This window comes from Lichenostomus cassidix, unplaced genomic scaffold (genome assembly GCF_008360975.1).
Source record: "Lichenostomus cassidix isolate B80296 unplaced genomic scaffold, HeHo_3.0 HiC_scaffold_42, whole genome shotgun sequence".
In the NCBI taxonomy this organism is placed as follows: domain Eukaryota; kingdom Metazoa; phylum Chordata; class Aves; order Passeriformes; family Meliphagidae; genus Lichenostomus; species Lichenostomus cassidix.
Window position 1 is genome coordinate 1,340,038 of NW_028147241.1, and position 20,263 is coordinate 1,360,300.

Here is a 20,263-nt window from a genome sequence, read left to right on the forward strand (position 1 = left end):
CCCTCAGGGTGGAATGGGGTTGGAAGGGGATTGGGTGAAGTGGGATGCAAATCAGGAGGGGTGAGTTTGGCATTGGGTGGGGCAGGATGGGAGGGATGGGGATTGGAAGCAGTGGAATAGGAAAAATAGGGCTTGAGAAGTGTATATTGAGTTCCAAGAGGGGTAGGATGTGCTTTTGTGGGGACTGGGAGAGTGGGGCAGGGTCTGGAATGAGACAGCTGAAGGTTGGGGTGATGAAGGGAGGGAGAACCAGTTCCTCAGTGGATGTTTGAGTATTCCACCTTCCTGAAGGGCTTTTGGGGCACCCCACATTTTGGAGGCAGTTTTGTACTCCTGAATTCTTGGGGTGTTCCTGTGAGCAGCTCCATGGAGCCCCAATGCCAGGGGTGCTTGCCATGGGCACGAGCTCAGAGCTGTAGCCAGAGTCCATTGCCTCGGTGCTGGAGAGCAGAGAAATGCTGGATGGCCCCAAACATCTGGAGTGTGTGTTTGGGGTTGCAGGGCAAGTTCTGCACTGGTGGGGCATTTGGTCACTGGCCCAGCCCAGCCACTGCAGCCTCTGCTCCAGCCCCAAAGTGGATGCCAAGCCCCTGGCACCCCAAAAGCCCCACCTGTGAGAGGGAGCAGAGCAGGTAAAGGCTGTGACACAGGTGTGACACTGACACGTCCCACAGCCCCGGAGCTCGCAGCAGCTGAGATGGAGCTGGATCCAAGGCCCTGACTGTGGATCTCAATCTCTCTCTCTTTCTATTTTCTCCTGACTTCTGCTTCTCAAAATCTGGATAACTTGAAGTTGGATAGGTTAGAGTTTGCTGTGACAGTGCTTTGTGAATTGCATTACTGTAATTCCATCTTTAATAGAAGCTATCATCTAAGTGAAATACTCTTCCTCTGTTAAATTGTTACATCATTGGTCATAAGTTAGGTTAAATACAGTTAAGTGCCGTTCTTCTAATAAGTTATTAATTTTAAGATATAGGTTTAGGTTACAGTATAAGTGAAGTTTTGTTGAGTTTGAGGGCTCTCAAGCTTTTAGGCCATATTCATCTCTTCCCTCACTGTCTTTTTTTCAGAGGCACCCACACACACACACACACAGTGGCAGTTCTCAGTTCATTTCTGGTTTGATTGCCTGAATTTCCTTGGTTTCATTGTTGCTTTTTTCCCTTGGTGTGCCTGAACTGTCCAGCCAGGAGCAGAGTGACTCTTGCCAAGGAATTTTCTCATACTGTCACATAATATTAAACCTGATTTTTGCTGATCCCTCGCTGGGGATTTTTTAAGTGCTCTCAAGCCCTCATTTGTAAGAGGGTGAAGGAGCCCCGGGCCAGGCTCTCACCCTGGGGGACACGGGGACACTGCTGGGGGGTCCCTGTCCCCCTCTCCCAGCCCCCAGGGCCCTGTCCCCCCTGTCCCTGTGTCAGGCTCTGGGGGTCTATCTGGTGGAACATCCTCTGGGGGAGGCTGTGGCACTGGGGGCAGGAGGGACCTGGGGGGACAGGGGACCCTGCTGTGCACGAGCAGCGTTGGACTTCTCTGGGGGAAACTGTGAGGGGGGGCTGGGGTGGAGTCACCTCCCCAGTGACCTCACACAGCTACCCTGTGATGTCACACAGCTACCTGTGATGTCACAGAGCCCCTCTGGGATGTCACAGTTCACACTGTGATGTCAAACAATCTGCCCTCGGGTGTCACACCAGCATTCTGCGACATCACAACCTGCTCTGGGATGTCACAACCCAGCTGGGATGTCACCCAGCAACTCTGTGATGTCACAAGCCACTCTGGGATTTCACAGCCTTCTCTGTGACATCACACAGCCTGCTCCATGATGTTACAAAGCCACACTGTGATGTCACATCCTGCTCTCTTATGTCCAACAGAGCCATTCTCTATGATGGCAGAGTCTGCTCTGCAGCCGCACAGCCCTCTTTGTGATATCACAACCCACTCTGTGTCACAGGCTGCTTTATGATGTCACATCACCACCATGTGACATTACATCCTGCCCAATGATGTCACACAACCAACCGGTGATTTCACAGCCCAGTCTTTGATGTCACAGCCAGCTCTGTGATGTCTCAACCCACTCTGTGGCCTCACAGCCCTCTGTGACCTCACAGCCAACCTGGGATGTCATACAGCCACACTGTGATGTCACAGGCTGATCTGTGATGTCACACAGTCCCCTCTATGATGCCATAGCTGCTCCATGACCTCGCACAACCCACTCTGTGACGTCACACAGCTCCTTTCTGACATCACAGCTGCTCTGAGGCTCTCTGACACAGCCCCAGAGGTGCCCATGGCTATGACACAGCCCCCTCTGGGCCACAGCACAGCCCCTGCCAATGCTGAGCACCTGTGAGCTCTGGGTGTGCCCTGCTGGTGTCCCTGAGATGGCCTGGCAGTGCCCCAGCCCTGCTGGGCTGTGCACAGGAGCTGCTCCTGGGCAGAGCTGTCTCTCTGCAGCGCTGCCACTTGCCAGGAGCTCCTCTGTGCCAGGAGCCCAGCCCAGCTCAGCAGCACAGCAACAGCACAGGGACTGGAATGACCCTCGCGGGGCTTTGGTGCTGTTTGCATCACACTCAGTCCCTCAGAGTGTGTGCAAATAACTTCTCAAGAAGTCAAACATAAATAGAAACATTGAAGTTCCTTGTAGTGTTACTGAGTTCCACTGAGGGACATGACTGAGAAAGTGTCCCATTTGGGGGTCACCCGATCTAAAGCACACGTTCTCCCAGTGATAAAGGGTGTAATGTCGTTTATTTTCAGGAAGCAAGCCTTATTATAGACAAAAGCACTGTTCACGCCACACACTGGTACATATGATTGGATAAAAGGTACTGTTCACGTGCCTAAACTAACTCGCTAATTGGTTATAAACTTTTAATCATGCACTCTAAGCATTAGCTAAAGCTCTGTCTATGTGACTGCTTTATCTCATTTAACATTCTTTTATGATGCTCACATTCTTGGCTCTTTACGTTTCATTATCTCCTGGGAAAGAGTCTTCAGAGTTCGTCACACAGTTTGAATTGATCTTAAGAAACATATTGATATGGCCTCGCTCTGCGAGCCAGGCTCCAACATGTCCCCAGGCTGCAGTTGGAGCAGAACACTGCAGGCAGTGCTGGCAGGTGGGGACAAGCAAGGCAAAGGCGTCTCTGATGCTGAGCCAACCTGGATGTGTTTCATGAATCCAAAGGGCCAAGCCCTGAGCCCCAGCCCCTGGCAAGGCAGATCCTGTCCCTCCCTCAGTGCTCAGGGCTCTTCCCGGGGCACTGGCATGTGGGGATGTGCAATGGCAAGGGCAGGACCATGGGGTGGCCTCTGCCAGGCTGCTGGGCAGGGACATGCAGGCCATGAGGCCCCAGGGCTGCAAGGGTCACTTGTGTCCTGCTGGCCTCAGGGCCAGGGACAGCAGCCATGGCCAAAGTGCTGCACAAGTTGGCTCTGTCAGGGCCTTGCAGCTCCTGCACATCCCTCTGCCCTCTCCAGCCCAGGCTGTCCTACGCTGTCCATGCCCTGTGCCTCTGTCCCTGCAGGCTGTCGTCATCCCCCGGCTGCCCCACCTCGCTGGCCCCTTCCTTCCCTGACAGCTCTGCGTCCTGCCTGGCTCTGCCTTGGCACACAAAGCCTTGGGCTGATCCAGACTCTTAACAAACCATGGCTCTGCCTTGATTTTCCTCTGGTCTAGTGCAGTTCATTAGAAAACTGGGGTTTTTTTTAGTTACGGAGAGATATTTCAAGGAGTATCTAATAAATCTAAATTCCTAGTTTAAAGGGTTTATTTTTCCCTGTGGAGAAGAGGTGATTGTAGCATTCTGTGACTGACATTGATCCAGGGTCTGCCCTAAGGAGGTCTGGCTTGGTCAGAGAAGCTGTGCCTTGACGTCTGAGTGGGGACAACCCTGGTCCTCAAAGCCCAACCCCATCCTGTCTCTCCTCACTCACCTGGGACCTGCTTTGCTTGCACAACTGGCTGCACTCAAGCAAAGAGGGGTTTTCATATATTATTTTTTTAAGCAATCTCAAACTCCTAAGTTTCCCCACTGAAAACAGACACCCTCCTCAAGTGTGTGCCAAGCCCAAGCTGCCACCAAGGAGATTCCCCTTCCCCAAGGCAGAACCCTGCAAGGAATGTTTCAGACACATTTGAAGTTCTGCAATAAACACAAATCCAGAGTTGGCTGAAGGCAGAATGAGAGCAACTGCTGAAGGACAGACAAGCTTTGAACTCCTTGCAGATCAAAGCACCAAGGGGATTGTTGAGAGGTGTGTGAGTGAGCCAAGAGTGAGGGGAAGGGAAATGCAGAGAGCCCTGGAAGTGCTTGTGTGCAGCCAGGCTGCTGGGAAGGGCACTGCAGGCCTGCCCTGGGCCAGCTGTGAGGGTGGATTCTCATGCCAACCTGCACTGGGCCACTGCAAGGGGCTGTTGCCATGGCCACTTCAGTGACCCCACGGCAGCAGCCCATTGCTCAGGGCTGGTGTCACTGCCCAGAGGCACAGGGGATCCATGGCTGGGGTTTGTGCCATGGCCACCTGCCCTGTGCCGCGCTGGCTGGGCAGGCGCCGCGGAACCAGCAGCAAAGCCCAGTGCCAGGGCCAAAGGCCAGGTCAGCCAGACAGAAAGGGTCAGTGCTGGGGACTGTTTCCATGGCAACCACCATAGGGCATCATTGGGACAGAGGTTGCCATGGCAACCAGCACAGAGCCCCCTTCCCACTCTCCAATGCCATGACAACCTGCAGGAGACACTTTGCTGAGGTTGGGTCCACGGCAAACAACCTTTGCCCTGCTGGGATGGGGATTGTCACGGTCAGAAAGCAGCCTGTGGAGCCGTGGTGATGCTGGATGGCCATGGGGTGCTGCTTTGGGTGGGGCAGAGGGAATGTCCTTCCCAGGGCTTTCCTGGGGCTGTGCTTTGGGGCTGTGCTGAGCACAGGGTTGATCACACACAGATGGTTTTGTTCTCGCTGAGCTTGCACAGAGCCAAGGCCTTTCCTGTCCCCCGTCCAGCCATGCTGGGGAGGGGCTGGGGGTGTGGGGGAGCTTGGGAGGGGACACAGGGGGACAGGTGACCCCAACTGACCCTGGGGATATCCCAGACCACAGGACATCAGGCTCAGTGTAAAATGTGGGGGGAGCAAGGAGGAAGGGGGGACATTTGGACTGATGGTTTTTGTCTTCCCAGGGAACAGTTGAGCAGGAGGGGATCCTGTTTTGCTGGTGGGCAGGGTGAGCTCCAAAGACACAGACATCAACTGAAGGAATAGTGTAATTTATATACTGCAAAAGTGCAATGAATTACAAAAGGAGAAGCTCAGCAAAGCACATGATCATTAGCAAATTATCACAAAAGGAGAAGCTCATCAACAATGCATCCAGTCATCACCACAAAAGATTGCCTGTAATGATTTAGAAAGATCCATCACCAGTTACCCTCAGACTTTACCATCACCCAGACCCACACATCAGCTGGGGAAGCTGTCACAGCCAAGGGCTGCAGAGCCACTCTGGACACTGGGAATTCCTGCAGCTGTGTCCAGCCACAGGTGAGGCTTCCAACCTCAGCTTGGATAGTGCTGAACAAACAAACTGACAGCACTTCCAGTGTAGAAACATCTGGATTCATTCTCTTCTCTTGGATTCTCCCAAAGCCTGGCCAGGGCTCAAGGAGGAACCAAGGCAGTTGACTTTGATCCTACACCACCAAACAAAGCCAGATGTGGCACTGTCTGGTTTCTAAATACAGAAAGGTAAATACAGGTTTCACCAGCGAACAGATCCATAGATTGTTTTGCTAATAATGCTTTGTTAATGAGCAGATACAAATAATATTTGGTTGGAATGTTCATCTAGAGGTCAGCTTTGGCTCAGGGCCTGTTGTTCAGGCCTTGGTACTTCAATTGGTCCTTTGAGCTACAGATGAACTACAACCTTCCTAATAATTCTTTCAATAACAGAGTCTAAGATTTAGGTATTAGGTGTAAAGGCAATTACACCTAATTGTTCTTCAATTAAATGCTGTTCAAGTTCATTACTCAGGGCTATAATTGACAATCCTTTTGAAACATGCCTAATTAGTTCCTATTCTCTGTTCTTTATCAAATCCCCTTTTATCTTGAGACTGTGTCTCTTTTCAGACAATCTCAGTGCTCTCTTTCTCAGCACAAAGTGTTACAACAACTCTAACATGGAATCATAACACACCAAGTGCACACACTGCCATGATTACAGTGACTGCCACAAATGCATTTCACAGCAGCCTCCAGTTTGGCAGCCATCAAGCCAAGCCCACCCAGATGAATTTTCTTCTTTCTGCCATTCTTCTACTGCTCTTTCTATTGAGTTCATTCCTGACTGTTGGACTTCAAACCCATCACTGATACAAGTGCAACATTCCTGTCCTAGAATAGCACAGGCTCCTCCCTGGGCAGCAAACAGATAATCCAAGGCCATGTGGCTCTGCGGAGCTCCCATTTGTGTTTGTTGGAGCTCATAGGATGTGCTATTCAATATTTTAGCAGTATCATTTGCTACTTCTTCTAATAATCTATTTAGGTCCTTAACGTAAACTCCATAGGAAAGGCAATGCACATGGGGCACAGGGTGATCCAGAATCTTTGGCTTTCTGGAATCAAAGGCACTCTTTGGGTGGAAAATATTTTCATAGCCCCAACTCCTCCATGTGATTGTTGTCAAAGTACCCAAAAGGGTGGCACTGCAGCTGAGAGTGGTGTAACAGTGACCCTGAGCAGCCCCAGCACCCCAAGCTCTATTGACATTGTGAGTGATGTTCCAGCACAGAAATCCTTTCACACTGTGGCCTCTAGCTATAACAGGGTAGGTTTCTCCTGAAGGCAAATCCTAGTGAATCCTGTAAAATTGATAAATGTATTCCTCTGGTCCACAGCACAGTTTAATTATCCCTTCACTGACTCCACTATGAGTCAGAGCCCAGTGAGAGAATTCTGGTCACCCTGTAGCGTGGGCCTTCCAAGGGAATCCTGTTCCTCCCAACATTAATTGAGAACATACCCAGCAATTAGTTACACTGAGTATTTTAGTTACATTAATCTTTACATTTTCCATAAGAATTGTCATGACTAATCCCTTGGTGAAACTCCAGAGGTGTTTCTGGAAAACAAAGATTCTGGTTGACTACCAACATACAATTTACAGACATAAGCAGTACCTTAGTGACAAGGTTAGTCATTCTTTTTCTTCAATCTCATTTGAGTTAGGAACAATAATTCCATTGTCCATGGAGCTGGCTCCTTTTTAATTCCAGAATAATGCCCCAAGGTCCTTTGCTGTTCAGCTTCACCGTGGTGTCTGTGGGTAACAAGGCTTGGTGGGTCCTTTCCCCTTTGGCTGGAGAGGTGCCAGGTCCCAGTCCTTGAGGTGCTCCAGGCTCCTGGCTGGAATTCGTGTGGAAGGCCATCAGGGTCACATCAGCCTTCACATGGAGCCCTGTGGATCAGAGCATTTTCCAAAGGGAACATTGGGGCAAACAGGGAGATTTGGTCTGGCAGGATCTGTGAAACAGCATCCTACAACATCTGCTTGTTCTCCCATGGAACACTTGGCTGCAGGGACATATTCCCATTGCTCTTGCCCAGGTTTCAGGATTAAAACAGTGTTTTAATTTCCCCAGAGCTGTTCCTTCAGCTGGCTCGGGAGGGCGAATTGGCCTCTGGACCCACACCTTGGCTGCATCATTAGGACTGCTGGATCCAAACCCTTTATCTCCACAAGCAGTAGAGATTTGCAGTAGATCTCCTATTTTCACAATTGTTTTTAAAACTACAATATCAATAATCATTCTACCCTCTCATGGGGTTGCATAATCCAATGTTGTTCACTATTGTTTAATAGAAGTACTTGAATTTCTCCTCGATAATCTGTATCAATTTCTCCTCCCATGACATGAACACTTTTCAAAGCCAAGCTCCAGTGAGCAGTTATCAAACCAGAGTGTCCTGGAGGATCTGAATTCCTGTTTTGGTATTGATAACTCTCATTTGCTTCTGATTTATCCTCATTAAATCTAATGCATAAAGATCCAGCCATGCAGCTCCTGGAGTGGACATCTAAGGGGTTCTCCATCAGGAAAGGTTCCCATCTTCTCTTTTTTTCATCTGCTCTTTTAACAAACCCTCCATCCGTTCAACAAATCCTACAGCTTGTGGATAGATTGGTATATGAAAAACCCAGCAGCCTTAATCACTTTATTTCTCACAGTAACAGACAAAGCATTCCATATCACAATATCAGAAAACCCTATGAAAATAGCCAATTTCATCCCATCCTCCTTTATTCATGATACATAAACTCGCCAATTTTCCCACTGACGTTCAGGTCCTGGCCAAACATTTTCTGTAGGGTATTTAGTATTACATCCCTGAGCAGCAAAAGGTAACAAATTATTAGTGTCAGCATTATTTCACATTATTATTTAGTTTGTATATATATATATATATACACATATTTTAATTATATTTTTACATATAAGTTTTATTTTATATATATATGTATTTATTTATTATATTATTTTACTTGCACAAGGAAATCTGAGCTCAAGATTAAAAACTTCTGTTGCTCCATGTGGGAGCAACAATTCCAAAAACAATTGTTCCTTCTGTTGGTGCTTTTTACAATATACTGTTAACAAAATTTATCCTCATCTTCCCAAACTCACAAGATCTTTTCCTTTTTCTGTATGCAATTTTGGATGCATTTTAATACAGCCAGCAGATCAGATTCTCTTAGCTGACTTCCCCATTGCTCACACAGTGCTCTGACCTCAGCCCACTCCAGAGCCAGAGAACTATAGGGAAGGTCTTCCCAAGGAGGAATCTTGGATGGGAATGATTCCTTGCATTTATATTTAAAAAGTGACATTTTGCTGTGATCTGGACAGACTATGCCAATTTTGTTTTGCCAGTGGGCAGGGCCAGCACCAAAGACACAGACACCAACTGAAGGAATCAGTGCAATTTCCTATATTCAAAGCAGCAAAGAATCACAACAGGAGAAGCTCAGCAATGCACCCAATCATCACCACAAAAGATTGCCTGTAATGATTTAGAAAAATCCATCACCAGTTACCCTCAGACTTTACCATCACCCAGACCCACACATCAGCTGGGGAAGCTGTCACAGCCAAGGGCTGCAGAGCCACTCTGGACACTGGGAATTCCTGCAGCTGTGTCCAGCCACAGGTGAGGCTTCCAACCTCGCTGGGAGAGTGCTGAACAAACAAACTGACAGCACTTCCAGTGCAGGAACATCTGGATTCATTCTGCTGTTTGGTTTCTCCCAAAGCCTGGCCAGGGCTCAAGGAGGAACCAAGGGAGTTGACTTTGACCATACACCCCCAAATCAGGCCAGATTTCAGATTTTGTTACCTTGTTTAGCTTCTAAACACAGAAAAGTCAGTGTTTCACTAATGAGTGGATACATCTATCACAATGTTAATGATCACGCATATTTCAGTAATGAGTGGATACAAAGATAACCTTTGGGTGGAAGGTTCAAGGAGAGGTCACCTTTGGCTCAGGGCCTGTTGTTCAGGCCTCAGTCAGGCCTCTTGTTCAGGCCTTGGCACTTCAGGGATGCGGTTTAGTGCTGGGCTGAGAGTGCTGGGTGAATGGCTGGGCTTGATAAGCTCAGAGATCCTTTCCAACAGAAAGGATTCTATAATTCCAGTATTCTATCTGCTGGATTTAGCTTGGTCCAGGTTAGCGGAATTAGTTTGCTCAGAAAGTTCCCTCTTGGTCAGCTCTTGAGGCCTAAGGCTTCAGGCCCTTTAGCTCCTGGCACTAAGCTGCTCATGGTGGATGAGATGACTCAGAGAGATGAATACAGTTCATCCAATTCCTTCTGGGACACTGAGAGGGGAGGGTGTGAAAACAGGAGCATTGCTTGGTGTCAACTCCTCTCTGCCCTTCAGGTCTTTCAGTGCTCTGAAACAGCCAAGAGCTTTCTTCAGGAGTGCAATGAAGCAGCTGTTCCTTCTGCCAGGTCTGGCTCTCTCCAGTCTCTTCACTTGACTGCTTTTGTCCCTCTTGCTGTGCCCTCTGTTCCCCCTCTGCTCGCTGGCTGCTGCCCAGGACTGTGGAACTGGCCCAGATCAAGTGCTCAAGATCCTCATTTCTCTGCCCTTGGAGCTGCCTGGGCACAGCAGCCTTTTCCATCTGCAAGCTCCATATGGACAGGGAGTCCCCAGCTCCGTTCCTTGCACAACCTGCAGGAGCCCAGGGCCTGCCATCTCAAGTCCCTGCTGGCACTGAGGGCTCCCAGGTGCCTCAGGCTGCTGTGACACCACTGCAAACAGGAGGCAAGAGTGGCAGGGGCTGTGCTCAAAGTCAGCTCCATTTGCTGCTGCTGCTGCTGCTGCTGCTGTGGGTCATTTGTCCAGCCCTGCCCCAGACTCAGGGATCAGCTCCAGGTCCTGCTGCTGCTCCCTCAGGATCAGCCACAATTTGGTTGTTGCTCTCAATGCCAGCAGAAGCAGTGGCTGAAGCAGGAGGTGCTGACAGTGCCCCAAGCCCCGGGGCAGCAGGAAGTGAGCTGCTTCACATGAGAACCGGGAGCAAAGGGCATTTCATTTTTAGGACAGGTTTTCTGTTTTAGGGAAAAAAAGTGGAAAAGAAAAAAAAAAACTTGATGAAATGTGAAAGATAAAACCAAATCTCAAGTGGGTAGTGTAAAATCTTCTGTAACTTTGGATTAAGAAGTAACTGATCTTCTGTAAAAGGGAACTCAGTTATTGACTTTGTGCTGATAGCATGGATCTATCTTACTGGCCTCAGCAGCCTTTTTAAACAGATTTTGGGGCTTTGTTTCCAATATTAAGTTATTTTAAATTCTGGTTGAAGCAATAAGAAATTGCTTTTTGCCCTGCCATTTCCAAGCAGGACTGGGAATCGAAATTCTGCTGAACCCCATCTCATTAAGAAGATGCCCTTCCTTCTCACCCTGTGAATGAGCTGTACATTCCCTCTGAAATTGTCAGGGGTTTCGTAAAGATGCAAAGTCCCACTTACAGCTTTTTGCTCTGGTTGGGAAGTGGAGAAGGGCAATTCTTCATCCATCAACTCCAGACTGCACTGCCTTAGGAACAACAGCCCGCTCGCCAGGTTTGGCTCACTTGTGGCACTTCTAGAGGAGGAAGAAAGTGCAATTGCACAATTCCAACCCAAAAAGGAATGAAGGGTGGGACAGACAAAACATCCTGTGGAGATACAGGCGTTCTGCTGGGACTGTGGAGTGTTTAGGTTCTGGCCAATTGATGTGTATCCCTCACTGCAATCTCTGGGCCTGCAGGAGAGTCTCACTCACCTGCACAAGCACAAAGCTCTGTTGGTGTGCTCAGAACAGGCTCGTCTGATGCAAAGCTGTCAGAGCAATGGGAGGGCAGAGCAGACCCAGCCGTGCCCAGGGCTGAGCCCCAGCAGAGCCCTGGCAGAGCCCAGAGCAGCCTCAGCATCTGCAGAGCCCTGCTGGAAGCAGAGAAACCAGAAACTGCCCATCAGCTGAAGGCTCCTGTCCCCCTTGTCCCAACTGCCTGCAGTGCCCAGGCCATGCTGGCTGTGCTCAGAGCTGTGCCCAAACCTCCCCATCATTGCTGCCTCTGGGAGGAGAGCAGGAGGGCAGGACATGTGCCCAGCCTCCAGCCAGCCATGGCAGATCCATCTCCTCAGCAGCTGCCCAGAGCCAAAGAGCAGCTTGGCAGACAACTGAAGAAGTTGTTGCATCCACCCCAGCAAAAGGGGAAAACTTTTGGTGCCAATGCACACTTTTGGTGTGCAATTCACAGATGTGGGAGCATCCCCGGGTGTTGAACTCACCTGTAAATCAGGTGTGGAGCATGCCTTTGAAGAAAGCGCCTGAGTCAAAGCTGATCATCTTCAGCTTGCACATCGCGAGGTTGAGGAAGAGGTTGTCATCCTTGAGGTCCTCCTTGGTGTCTCCAGCTGCAGCTCCACCTGGTACAGCTTCTCCAGGGGCTCCTGCTCCTTCCCTGGGGGCCACACCAGGCTGTCAGTGTTCTGCACAGGGCCCCAGACAACAATGAACCAGACAAGCGAAACCAGGGTGGATGGTGGCCACCAGTGCTTGCCAGAGCAGATCTCCAGCTCAGCTCCAGCACAAGAGCTGCAAGTTCCCTTCTGATGATCCCTGCTCAGAGCTACAAGCAGGTCAAAAAAAGTCTGGTTTGCTTTGCTTCTTATTGCCAAGAGATGTGCGGAACTGTTACCTGCCAGGCCCCTGGATCAAACTGTGCACGTGGATCTCTCCCTTCTTCTAGGGCACATGAACATCCTGCATCCAGGGATCATTGAAGAGGTCTTCCAACGATGGCCTGTCCAAGGGTTGCATGGACAGACACCTCTTAATAACATCTTGGCACTCTGTGAAGAGAAACCAGAAAATGCCAGTCCATTGGAGAAGGGTCCTGTCAGATGTGCCCCCTCCCCATTCCCATGCCCAGGCCATGCTGGGTGTGCTCAGAGCTGTGCCTAAACTTCCCCATGGATTCTCTGTTTTGGAGGAGAGCAGGACATGTGCCACCTCCTCAGCAGCTGCCAGAGCGGGATGCTCATGAGCCTGCTGCTCTCTCCCAACACTGCTATTCCCCCTGTGCCACAGAGATGAGGATCCACCTTGAGAAAGCCGTTGTGGGAACAAGATCCGCCCCCAGATGATCTTCCGGCCCCTCCTGAATGGGTGCTTCCCAACGACCAGGTGGTACAGCAGGAGGCCCAGGGACCAGATCGTTGCTGCCTCGCCGTGGTAGCATCTGAGCTGGGTCCATTCTGGTGGGCTGTAGGACAGGGTTCCTGTGGAATACAGATGGAGTTCATCAGGGGATGCTGCTGCTCCCAGAGCCTCGCCCCAGCATCCCTGGGCATGTGGGGGCTGCACCAGGGGAACACAGGGTGACCTGCTGCCCTCTCGCCAGCACCTGTTACTCATGGACAAACTTGGGGTTGGAAAAGAAGCCACTGGGGTTGGAATGAGGCAGCAGAAGCCCTGGGGAGGTCCAATCATGACATGCAAAGTAAAACCATTCCCAGTGGTGGGAAAACCACACTCTCATCCCTCCCTGCATTGCCCCCAAATAACAATTACAAGCCAAGGCAAACAAGGAGACTGGAGCAGTCCAAGTCCTTCCTCACCTGCACACCAAACTGGCTGGGGCATGGGGTCTGACCCCCTCACTGCTGCACTCATTGGAGTTTGTCAGACTGGCTGCCCCAGCCCCAGCCCAGGGCACAGTGGGAGTGAAGGTGCTCAACAGGGCTGCAAGCTGCCCACCCCAAAGTAACTTTGCTGAAGAGTTAATCCCATGCCTGGCAGCAAGAGAGGAGGCCCTGGTGCTACACCCAGGCTGGGCCATGAGATGCCCAGGAGCATCCCCTGGGAGGGCTCACCTGCAAATTGGGTGTAGGCTGTGTCTTGGAGGAAGGTGCCACAGCCAAAGTCAATCAACTTGGCCTGTCCGGTGCACAGGTCGATGAGGATGTTCTGTGGTTTAATGTCCCTGTGCAGCACCCCGCAGCTGGTGCAGTGCCGCACGGCCTCCAGCACCTGGCGGAACATCCCCCGTGCCTCCTCCTCCGGCAGGAACCTCCGCTCTGCCAGGAAATCCCAGAGGTCCTGACACCGCTCCGGGCGCTCCAGCACCAACAGGTAGTCGTTGGGGAGCTCAACCCACTCCAGGAGCTGGACGATGCCATGGAACCCAGTGGACACTTTGTCCAGCAGCACGATCTCCAGGGGTGCTCTGGTGCCATCGGGCTGCAGGAGGACCACGATGCCATCAGTGGGGCTGAAGCTGTGTCGGGGCTCTGGAACCCCTCACCCAGCCCGGGATGATCTGCCTCCCCCGCTCACCCCTCGCCCGCTCTCCCTCCAGGACTCCTGGCCGTTTCCACCCTGACGGGCCCTGGCTTATCCCCGCCCGGCATGCCCCGGGTTCTGCCGCTGGCCCCGCGCACTCACCAGCTCGCCCCAATGACGGATGCGGTTCCGTGACACACTTTTGATGGCCACCTGCAAGCCAAAGGAGCAGCAGGCTCAGCTCGCTGCCCGCTCTCCTCCTCGTCCTCCGCCCGCCCTGCCGAGCCCCACCCTCCTCCTCCTCCTCCGCTAGCTACTCACCGGGGCTCCGTCCGCTAGCCGCGTCCCCGCGTAGACGCTGCCGAACCCGCCTGTCCCCAGCAGCTCACCCAGCCGGTACCGCTCCTGCAGGGCCTCCTGCGCCTTCCCTGCGGGCGACACGCGGCCGTCAGCGCTCGGCCCGGGGCCACACACGGCCCCCGACGGCCTCTGCACCGCCCCGGGCCGGGCATCCCCCTCTGAACGGGGCACGGGCGGCTCGGGGCCGGCGGCCGGACTGCCGAGCGGCGGAGCTCGGGCCGGGGAAGGCGCAGCGGAGGCGGCGGGAGCGGCCGAGCCGCGTGTGTCCTCCGCGGGCCCCGAGAGGGGACGGAGCCGGGATCGGGGTCGGGGCTGGGGCTGGGGTTGGGGTCGGCACCGGACCCTGCGTCGGGACAGCCGGGGCCAGGCTCGGAACAGGCGGAGCCAAAGCGTGACGATGCCGCCCCAGCCCCAGCCACTGATGCCCGCCCAGCAGCGCCACAGCCAGGCTCGCCAGAGCCGGGCGGAGCCGAGAGCGCGGCGGGACGCCCAGGGGCGGGGAGGGGACAGCCCCGGCCGGGGCCGGGGGCGAGCCTGGGGCATGGCCCGGGCTGGCAGGGGGAGAGGGACACCGGGAAAGGAGGGGACACAGGGAAAGGGACAGCGGGAGAGGCTGTGGGACAGGGGGAGAGGGAGAGGAGGAGCAGGGGAAAGGGACGGAGAGAGTCGTAGAGTCTCTTCTTTCGCTGCCGCCGCTGCTGCCACTGCCGTCGCTGCCGCCGCTGCAACTGAAGCTCCGGGGCCGTTAGTCCCAGTGACCATATGTCCGAGTGGCCGTTTGTCCGTTCCCTGCTCGCCCCCGCGCGCCCCACGGCCGAGCCCCGCGCGCCCCCGGGGGCAGCCCCTGAGTCTGTCCAAACACGGGAACTTTGCCGTGTTCAGCCCAGGTCCGGAGGCTTGACTGCTGCACAGTGGCACAGCAATCCGGCTTGGCTGCTGTTGTGGATTGTCCCTGCTGAGGGTCAAACACTAGTGGAGCACATTCCCTGACTCTAGAATTCGTGCCTCACCCAAGCACTGCAATTATGTCTCCAGCATTGTTTTCCAAGCAAAACAAGGGAAGACAAACTGCGTGTAACTCATGGTTTTTCAGAGAGTCTAAAACTTGCTAAGTCATAGATCTTAGAGGTGAGGTCCATTTGCAATTAATGGCATGGAGAAGTGTTGCAACATGGAAAAGAGAAGCATAAAAGTTTTCAGGAAAGTCAGACGTCTTCCTTGTCCTAGTTTTGTTATGGGCAGTCCTGGCTCCCTCTTTTCTGGGGAAGCTCTTCCTGCTCAGTCACTCTAAGGCAGCCCTGGCCAGGGCCCAGGGAACCTGGCCCTTGGCTTGCTTTTCTCTTTGCTTTTCTCCCTGGTGGGAGGGGATGGAAAGGGGGCTTAGGCAGGATGCTCCCCCTCACCTGCGCGGTGAGGACTCCCCTGGCCCATCCCAAAGTACTGAGGGTTGGCTTGATACTCCTTCCTTGGGCTGGAGAAGAAAAAGAGGTTTTGATGTCTAAGAGCAGGTTTTGCAGAATGCCCAATGGCAGCTGGAGCTTGTTCCTCAGCTGGAGAAGCATGTCAGCAGCTGGAGAGTAGCTCCAGATCAGCAAAGGCCAGAGCAGCGAGAGCAGAGTCTGGTGCTGTGAGCATGTGGCAGGGCTGGGCAAGGGCTGTGGGGCCAGGTGTCCTCTCCATGCACCCCCAGCTGATGGTTCATGCTCCTCTGGCAGGGGAAGGAGTTCTTAGTGCATCAGGGGAGCATGATGTGGCCAAGTGGACTCCGAGGTCCCTGTGGTCCTCCCCAGCCTGGAAGCATGTTTCAGGCAGCTCAGGCAGTTTTTGCTGGGGGAGAAAAGGTGGCCAGGTGCATCTCTGCTGGGAGCTGCTGGCTCGTTTCTAAAAGTGGTGGCTGTTCACTGTTATATTTATTGACGAGCCTCTAGCATAGCTATTTTTGCCTGTGCTACGACCAGTGTTGCAGACAGTCCCACTAGCTGCACTTTGGTAGCTGAAACTGCCCACCCTCTTGTAACCGTCGATGGAAGATGTTGGGGTTTTAAGTGTTCTGGACTAAAAGCAATAATAACTAGTGCCTTAATGCAGGCTGCCTCCCGTCTGCTCTAGCCCTGTGTATAGAAGTGGGAGCCAGGCTCCAAGTCCTTTCCAAATGTGATTGGACTTACTCTGCTGAAGCAACAAAAATGGACTCCATCATGTATTTACAATGTAAGAATCTTTATAACAACAACAATCTGTAGAACATATTTACATAAGAACCTATCTAACAACAATATATACAACGTATTTACAGAAGATAAAACTTTCTAAAAACTACGTAGGAAAAACAACTGAAGAACTCTCGCAAAAAACGTATGTACAGGTGGGTGGCATCCACGCCTCAGATCGCCGCCAGTCCTGGAAGAAAAGCAAGCAGCACGGTCACTGCAGTCAGGCCCTGAGGGTTTGTTCCCTGTGCCCTCAGGCTGGCACACACTGGCAGAGCAGGACTGTGCCGCCAGCACTGAGCCCGGCTGGGGCTGGGAGCTGGGCCCAGGTGCTGGGACGGGGCTGGCGTGGCCCAAAGCAAGCGCAGGGCAGGCCGGGGGTGGTGCTTGTGAATCCACCAGAATGCAGGGATGCCCCGGGTCCCCGTGTCCCTGAGCAGGGCCACCCAGCCCAGCCCCAGCCTGACTGCAGGGGAGCCACTGTGCCTGTGGGCAGGGCATGGGGAGCACGTGCCTGTCCTGCTGCCTGTGTCGGTCTTCATCCCAAGACCATGTCCTCCTCCTCATCTTTCTGGTCAACTTCCATTTCCTCAACACTATCTTCCATTTCCACCTCCATATCTTCATCCATCTCCTCCTCCTCCACCTCCATCTCTTCCTCCATCTCATCCTCATCCACCTCCATCTCTTCCTCTATCTCATCCACGTTGACCTCCATCTCCTCCTCTCCATTCTCTTCTATATCTACATCCATGGTCTCCTCTTCATCCATCTTTCTATTGATTTCCATCTCCTCTTTGTTGTCTCTGACAGCCTGCATAGGGAGCAAAACCTCAGAGTGGGGTCCCTGTCCCACAGCATCCCCTCACAGCTCCAGCCCGCCCGGACTCTCAGGGGGTGTCCACCTCCATGGAATGGCACTGTACCTCCATTGGGACAAATGGGAGCATCCTGCAGGGATGGATGGCAAAATCCAGGCAGCAGGGAGCGTTCAGGACTGACGGCACTGTCGGGGAACAGGTGACCAGCAGGGTGACAGCGGTGCTCTCAGAGCAGGGCGAAGCACGTGCTGACACAGGGGCAACTGGTTGTGTTGTGCCCTTGGCTGGGCGATGGCAGTCCCAGCTGGAACACCAACTGTGACATGACAGCAGATCCAGGACCACACCCCTGTGGACCATGGCAACCACAGAATGATTGAATCCCTGAATGGTTTTCCTTGGGATGGACCCTGAAGATCATCTTGTTCCAAGCTGAGCAAGCTCCCAGCAGAGCAGGTTGCTCAGAGTGCTGTCCCAGCTGGCCTTGGGATGTTCCCAGGGATGAGGCATGCACAGCCTCCGTGCACAGCCTGGGCCAGTGCCTCGGCAAACTCAGTGTAAAATACCAGAGTCCTAAAATTCAACCCAAATCAGCCTCATTGGCACATTGGCCCGGCCATGGGTCCATACCCAGCTCAGGTCAGAGCTCCCTGTGCTCCCACAAGCACAGAGCCCAAAGCAAACCCTGCCCAAGGGGACACAGCATCTCAGTGTCTGTGCCACGCTGGCTCCCTCCACCCTGGGGTGCCAAAGAGCAAAGATCTTCCCAAAGCATGTCTGGGTCCTGGGCACAGGGGATGCTGCAAAAGCCAGAGGCCCCACTTCTGACACAGAGGTACCTCTGTGGCCCTGCAGCCCAGTTAAAGGAGATGGACAAGTCATACAAATCTTTAGGGTGTTTATTGTCAGGATAGAAATTCCTTCATATAAAAGAAGAATTTAAAAACAGCACTCCCTGGCTCTCAGAAATAAATATACATATATATATATACACACATATATATTGATAGAAAGAATAATTACCATTCTGCTATGTGATTATAAAACCAAACAAGGTTAATACCAGTCTCCAAACTACTCTGCCAAACCAGTGCAAAGGGATCTAAGAATTCCTGCCGCCCACCTTGCCTTGGGAGCCTAGCTGGGCATCAGACTGGGCATCAGGCATCCTCCTGCTGCCTGCACCGCCCAGCTCTCCTTGCCCCACCACTTGCTAGCAGATGCTGGGACAACAGAAGCTCTCGGGGTGCCACCACCGTAGGTTTCTTCTCTTGCAAAGCAGCCTGCCAGGCTCTGGGGCGGCTGTGCCATCCAAGTCACTCTGCGGGACACCAGGTGTCACATCTGTCCAATGACCTGCCTGTCCACACGGCTGCTCCCCCTCAGCCCAGACCTACCAAAGAACGACAACTGAACCCCTTGGCTTCGCAGCAGGGGCTTTGCTGGATTTGCCCAAAGGACTCCACCAGGAAGACGTGCTCCTCCAGCGCTGGTGAGGCCATGGCCCGCTGAGAGTTCATGTCTGCCCGCTGGATTCCCACAGCACAGATCTCGATGCCAGCGTTTTGCAACAAAATTGCAAACTCTTTGTTGCAAACTGCCATGGTATAACCAGGAGCAGGGAATTTCTGGGCACAGAATTGCCTGCCGTCCTCATGTTGCATTGTGTTCTGTGTGCAGCACCCATTGCCCCAGCAACCCACAGAGCAGTCCCCATCCCTCACGGCTCATGCTCTTCTCCATGAAAACCACTTTCTGATCGTCCTTCCAAAGTCACAAGACCCCAGGTGTGTGATGCTTGAGGGTGTTGTGGCACATGTTGCATTTTCCCAGCCACAGCAAGGCTCTCCAGTTGGTGTTCCCTGGCAATGGAAAGGAGGGAGATGAGTAGCCCCTGGTCCCCCAGCCTTAGCAGGGTACACAGGGCAGCCAAGCAACAGCTTGAGCCCGGCAAAGCAGCCCTAGTCCCCCAGCAGGTGATGCAAAGCTTTCAGCCTGATGATGAGTGTGGCTAGCACAGGTTTTTTCCATGAGAAGTTTTCTTGTGTTTTGTAAATAAAGATAAAGTTTGGATGTTGTTGGAACAGTGTCCCAGAACTCGGACAGTGCAGGCCTGGCCAATCAGGCCTGGGGGAAGGCTTCTGACTGACCAATCTGGGTGACTTTTGAGAACTCTATATATGTGATGAAATCAAAAGAATAAAGGTCATTTCCTTCTTGCCACTGAGAACTGATGCATTCATTACTCTGCTAGCTGCTCAACAGCGACAGATGAGCTCCATCTATCCTCCATCTATGCCTTCTTCCATCCATGCATGCATGTGTGCATCCATGCCCAGGTGATGGCTCAGGGAGCTCCCCTCAGCTCCGGGGTGCCCGGGAGCAGGGGGTGCCCACAGCCCAGTGCTCCTTAGCGCTGGTGTCTGGTGCCACCTGGTGCAGTGCCATTGGTGAGGCTCTGCAGGGCCACGCAGGCTGGGCCCTGCTCCCAGATGTGATGCCATGGGAAGGAGCCCGGTGGGATCTGTCTCTACAAATACCAAGTGTGTATGGAGCTCAGAGTGTTCTGGACTAAAAGCAATATTAACTCGTGCCTTAATGCAGGCTGCCTCTCGTCTGCTCTAGCCCTGTGGATAGAATTGGGAGCCAGGCTCCAAGTCTTTTTCAGACGTGATTGGACTTATTCTGCTGAAGCAACAAAAATGAACTCCATCATGTATTTACAATGTAAGAATCTTTATAACAACAACAATCTATAAAACGTATTTACATAAAAGCCTATCTAAGAACAAAGTAGAAAACGTATTTACAGAAGATAACACTATCTAAAATCTTCATAGAAAAAACAACTGAAGAATTCTTTCAAAAGCGTATATACAGATGGTGGCATCCATGCCTCAGATCGCTGTCAGTCCTGGAAGAAAAGCAAGCAGCACGGTCACTGCAGTCAGGCCCTGAGGGTTTGTTCCCTGTGCCCCCAGGCTGGCACACGCTGGCAGAGCAGGACTGTGCCGC

General features: G+C 52.4%; 2 protein-coding genes across 2 annotated transcripts in view; one reads left to right on the forward strand and one right to left on the reverse strand.

Annotated features, from left to right (window-relative positions):
- LOC146424144 (uncharacterized) overlaps positions 1-20,263 on the forward strand; it is a 502,567-nt gene that overhangs the window by 313,306 nt on the left and 168,998 nt on the right. The gene's annotated exons all lie outside the window — the stretch shown is intronic.
- On the reverse strand, positions 12,274-18,852 carry LOC146424157 (serine/threonine-protein kinase pim-1-like). The gene is made up of 6 exons (XM_085043952.1): positions 18,646-18,852; positions 14,179-14,346; positions 14,020-14,070; positions 13,449-13,815; positions 12,678-12,854; positions 12,274-12,425 (listed from the first exon to the last, which is right to left on the reverse strand). The coding sequence occupies exons 1-6, from the start codon at positions 18,850-18,852 to the stop codon at positions 12,319-12,321; spliced, it is 1,077 nt and encodes a 358-aa protein (XP_084900078.1). The 3' UTR covers positions 12,274-12,318.

Bases quoted from the DNA above. Each gene is read 5' to 3' on its own strand.
- LOC146424157 (XM_085043952.1), bottom strand. From the start codon at position 18,852: ATGGCAGTTTGCAACAAAGAGTTTGCAATTTTGTTGCAAAACGCTGGC. The intron at 13,816-14,019 runs GTGAGTGCGCGG...GTCCTCCTGCAG, and splicing joins TCCGTCATTGGGGCGAGCTG to CCCGATGGCACCAGAGCACC. The intron at 12,855-13,448 runs GTGAGCCCTCCC...TGTATTCCACAG, and splicing joins AGCCTACACCCAATTTGCAG to GAACCCTGTCCTACAGCCCA.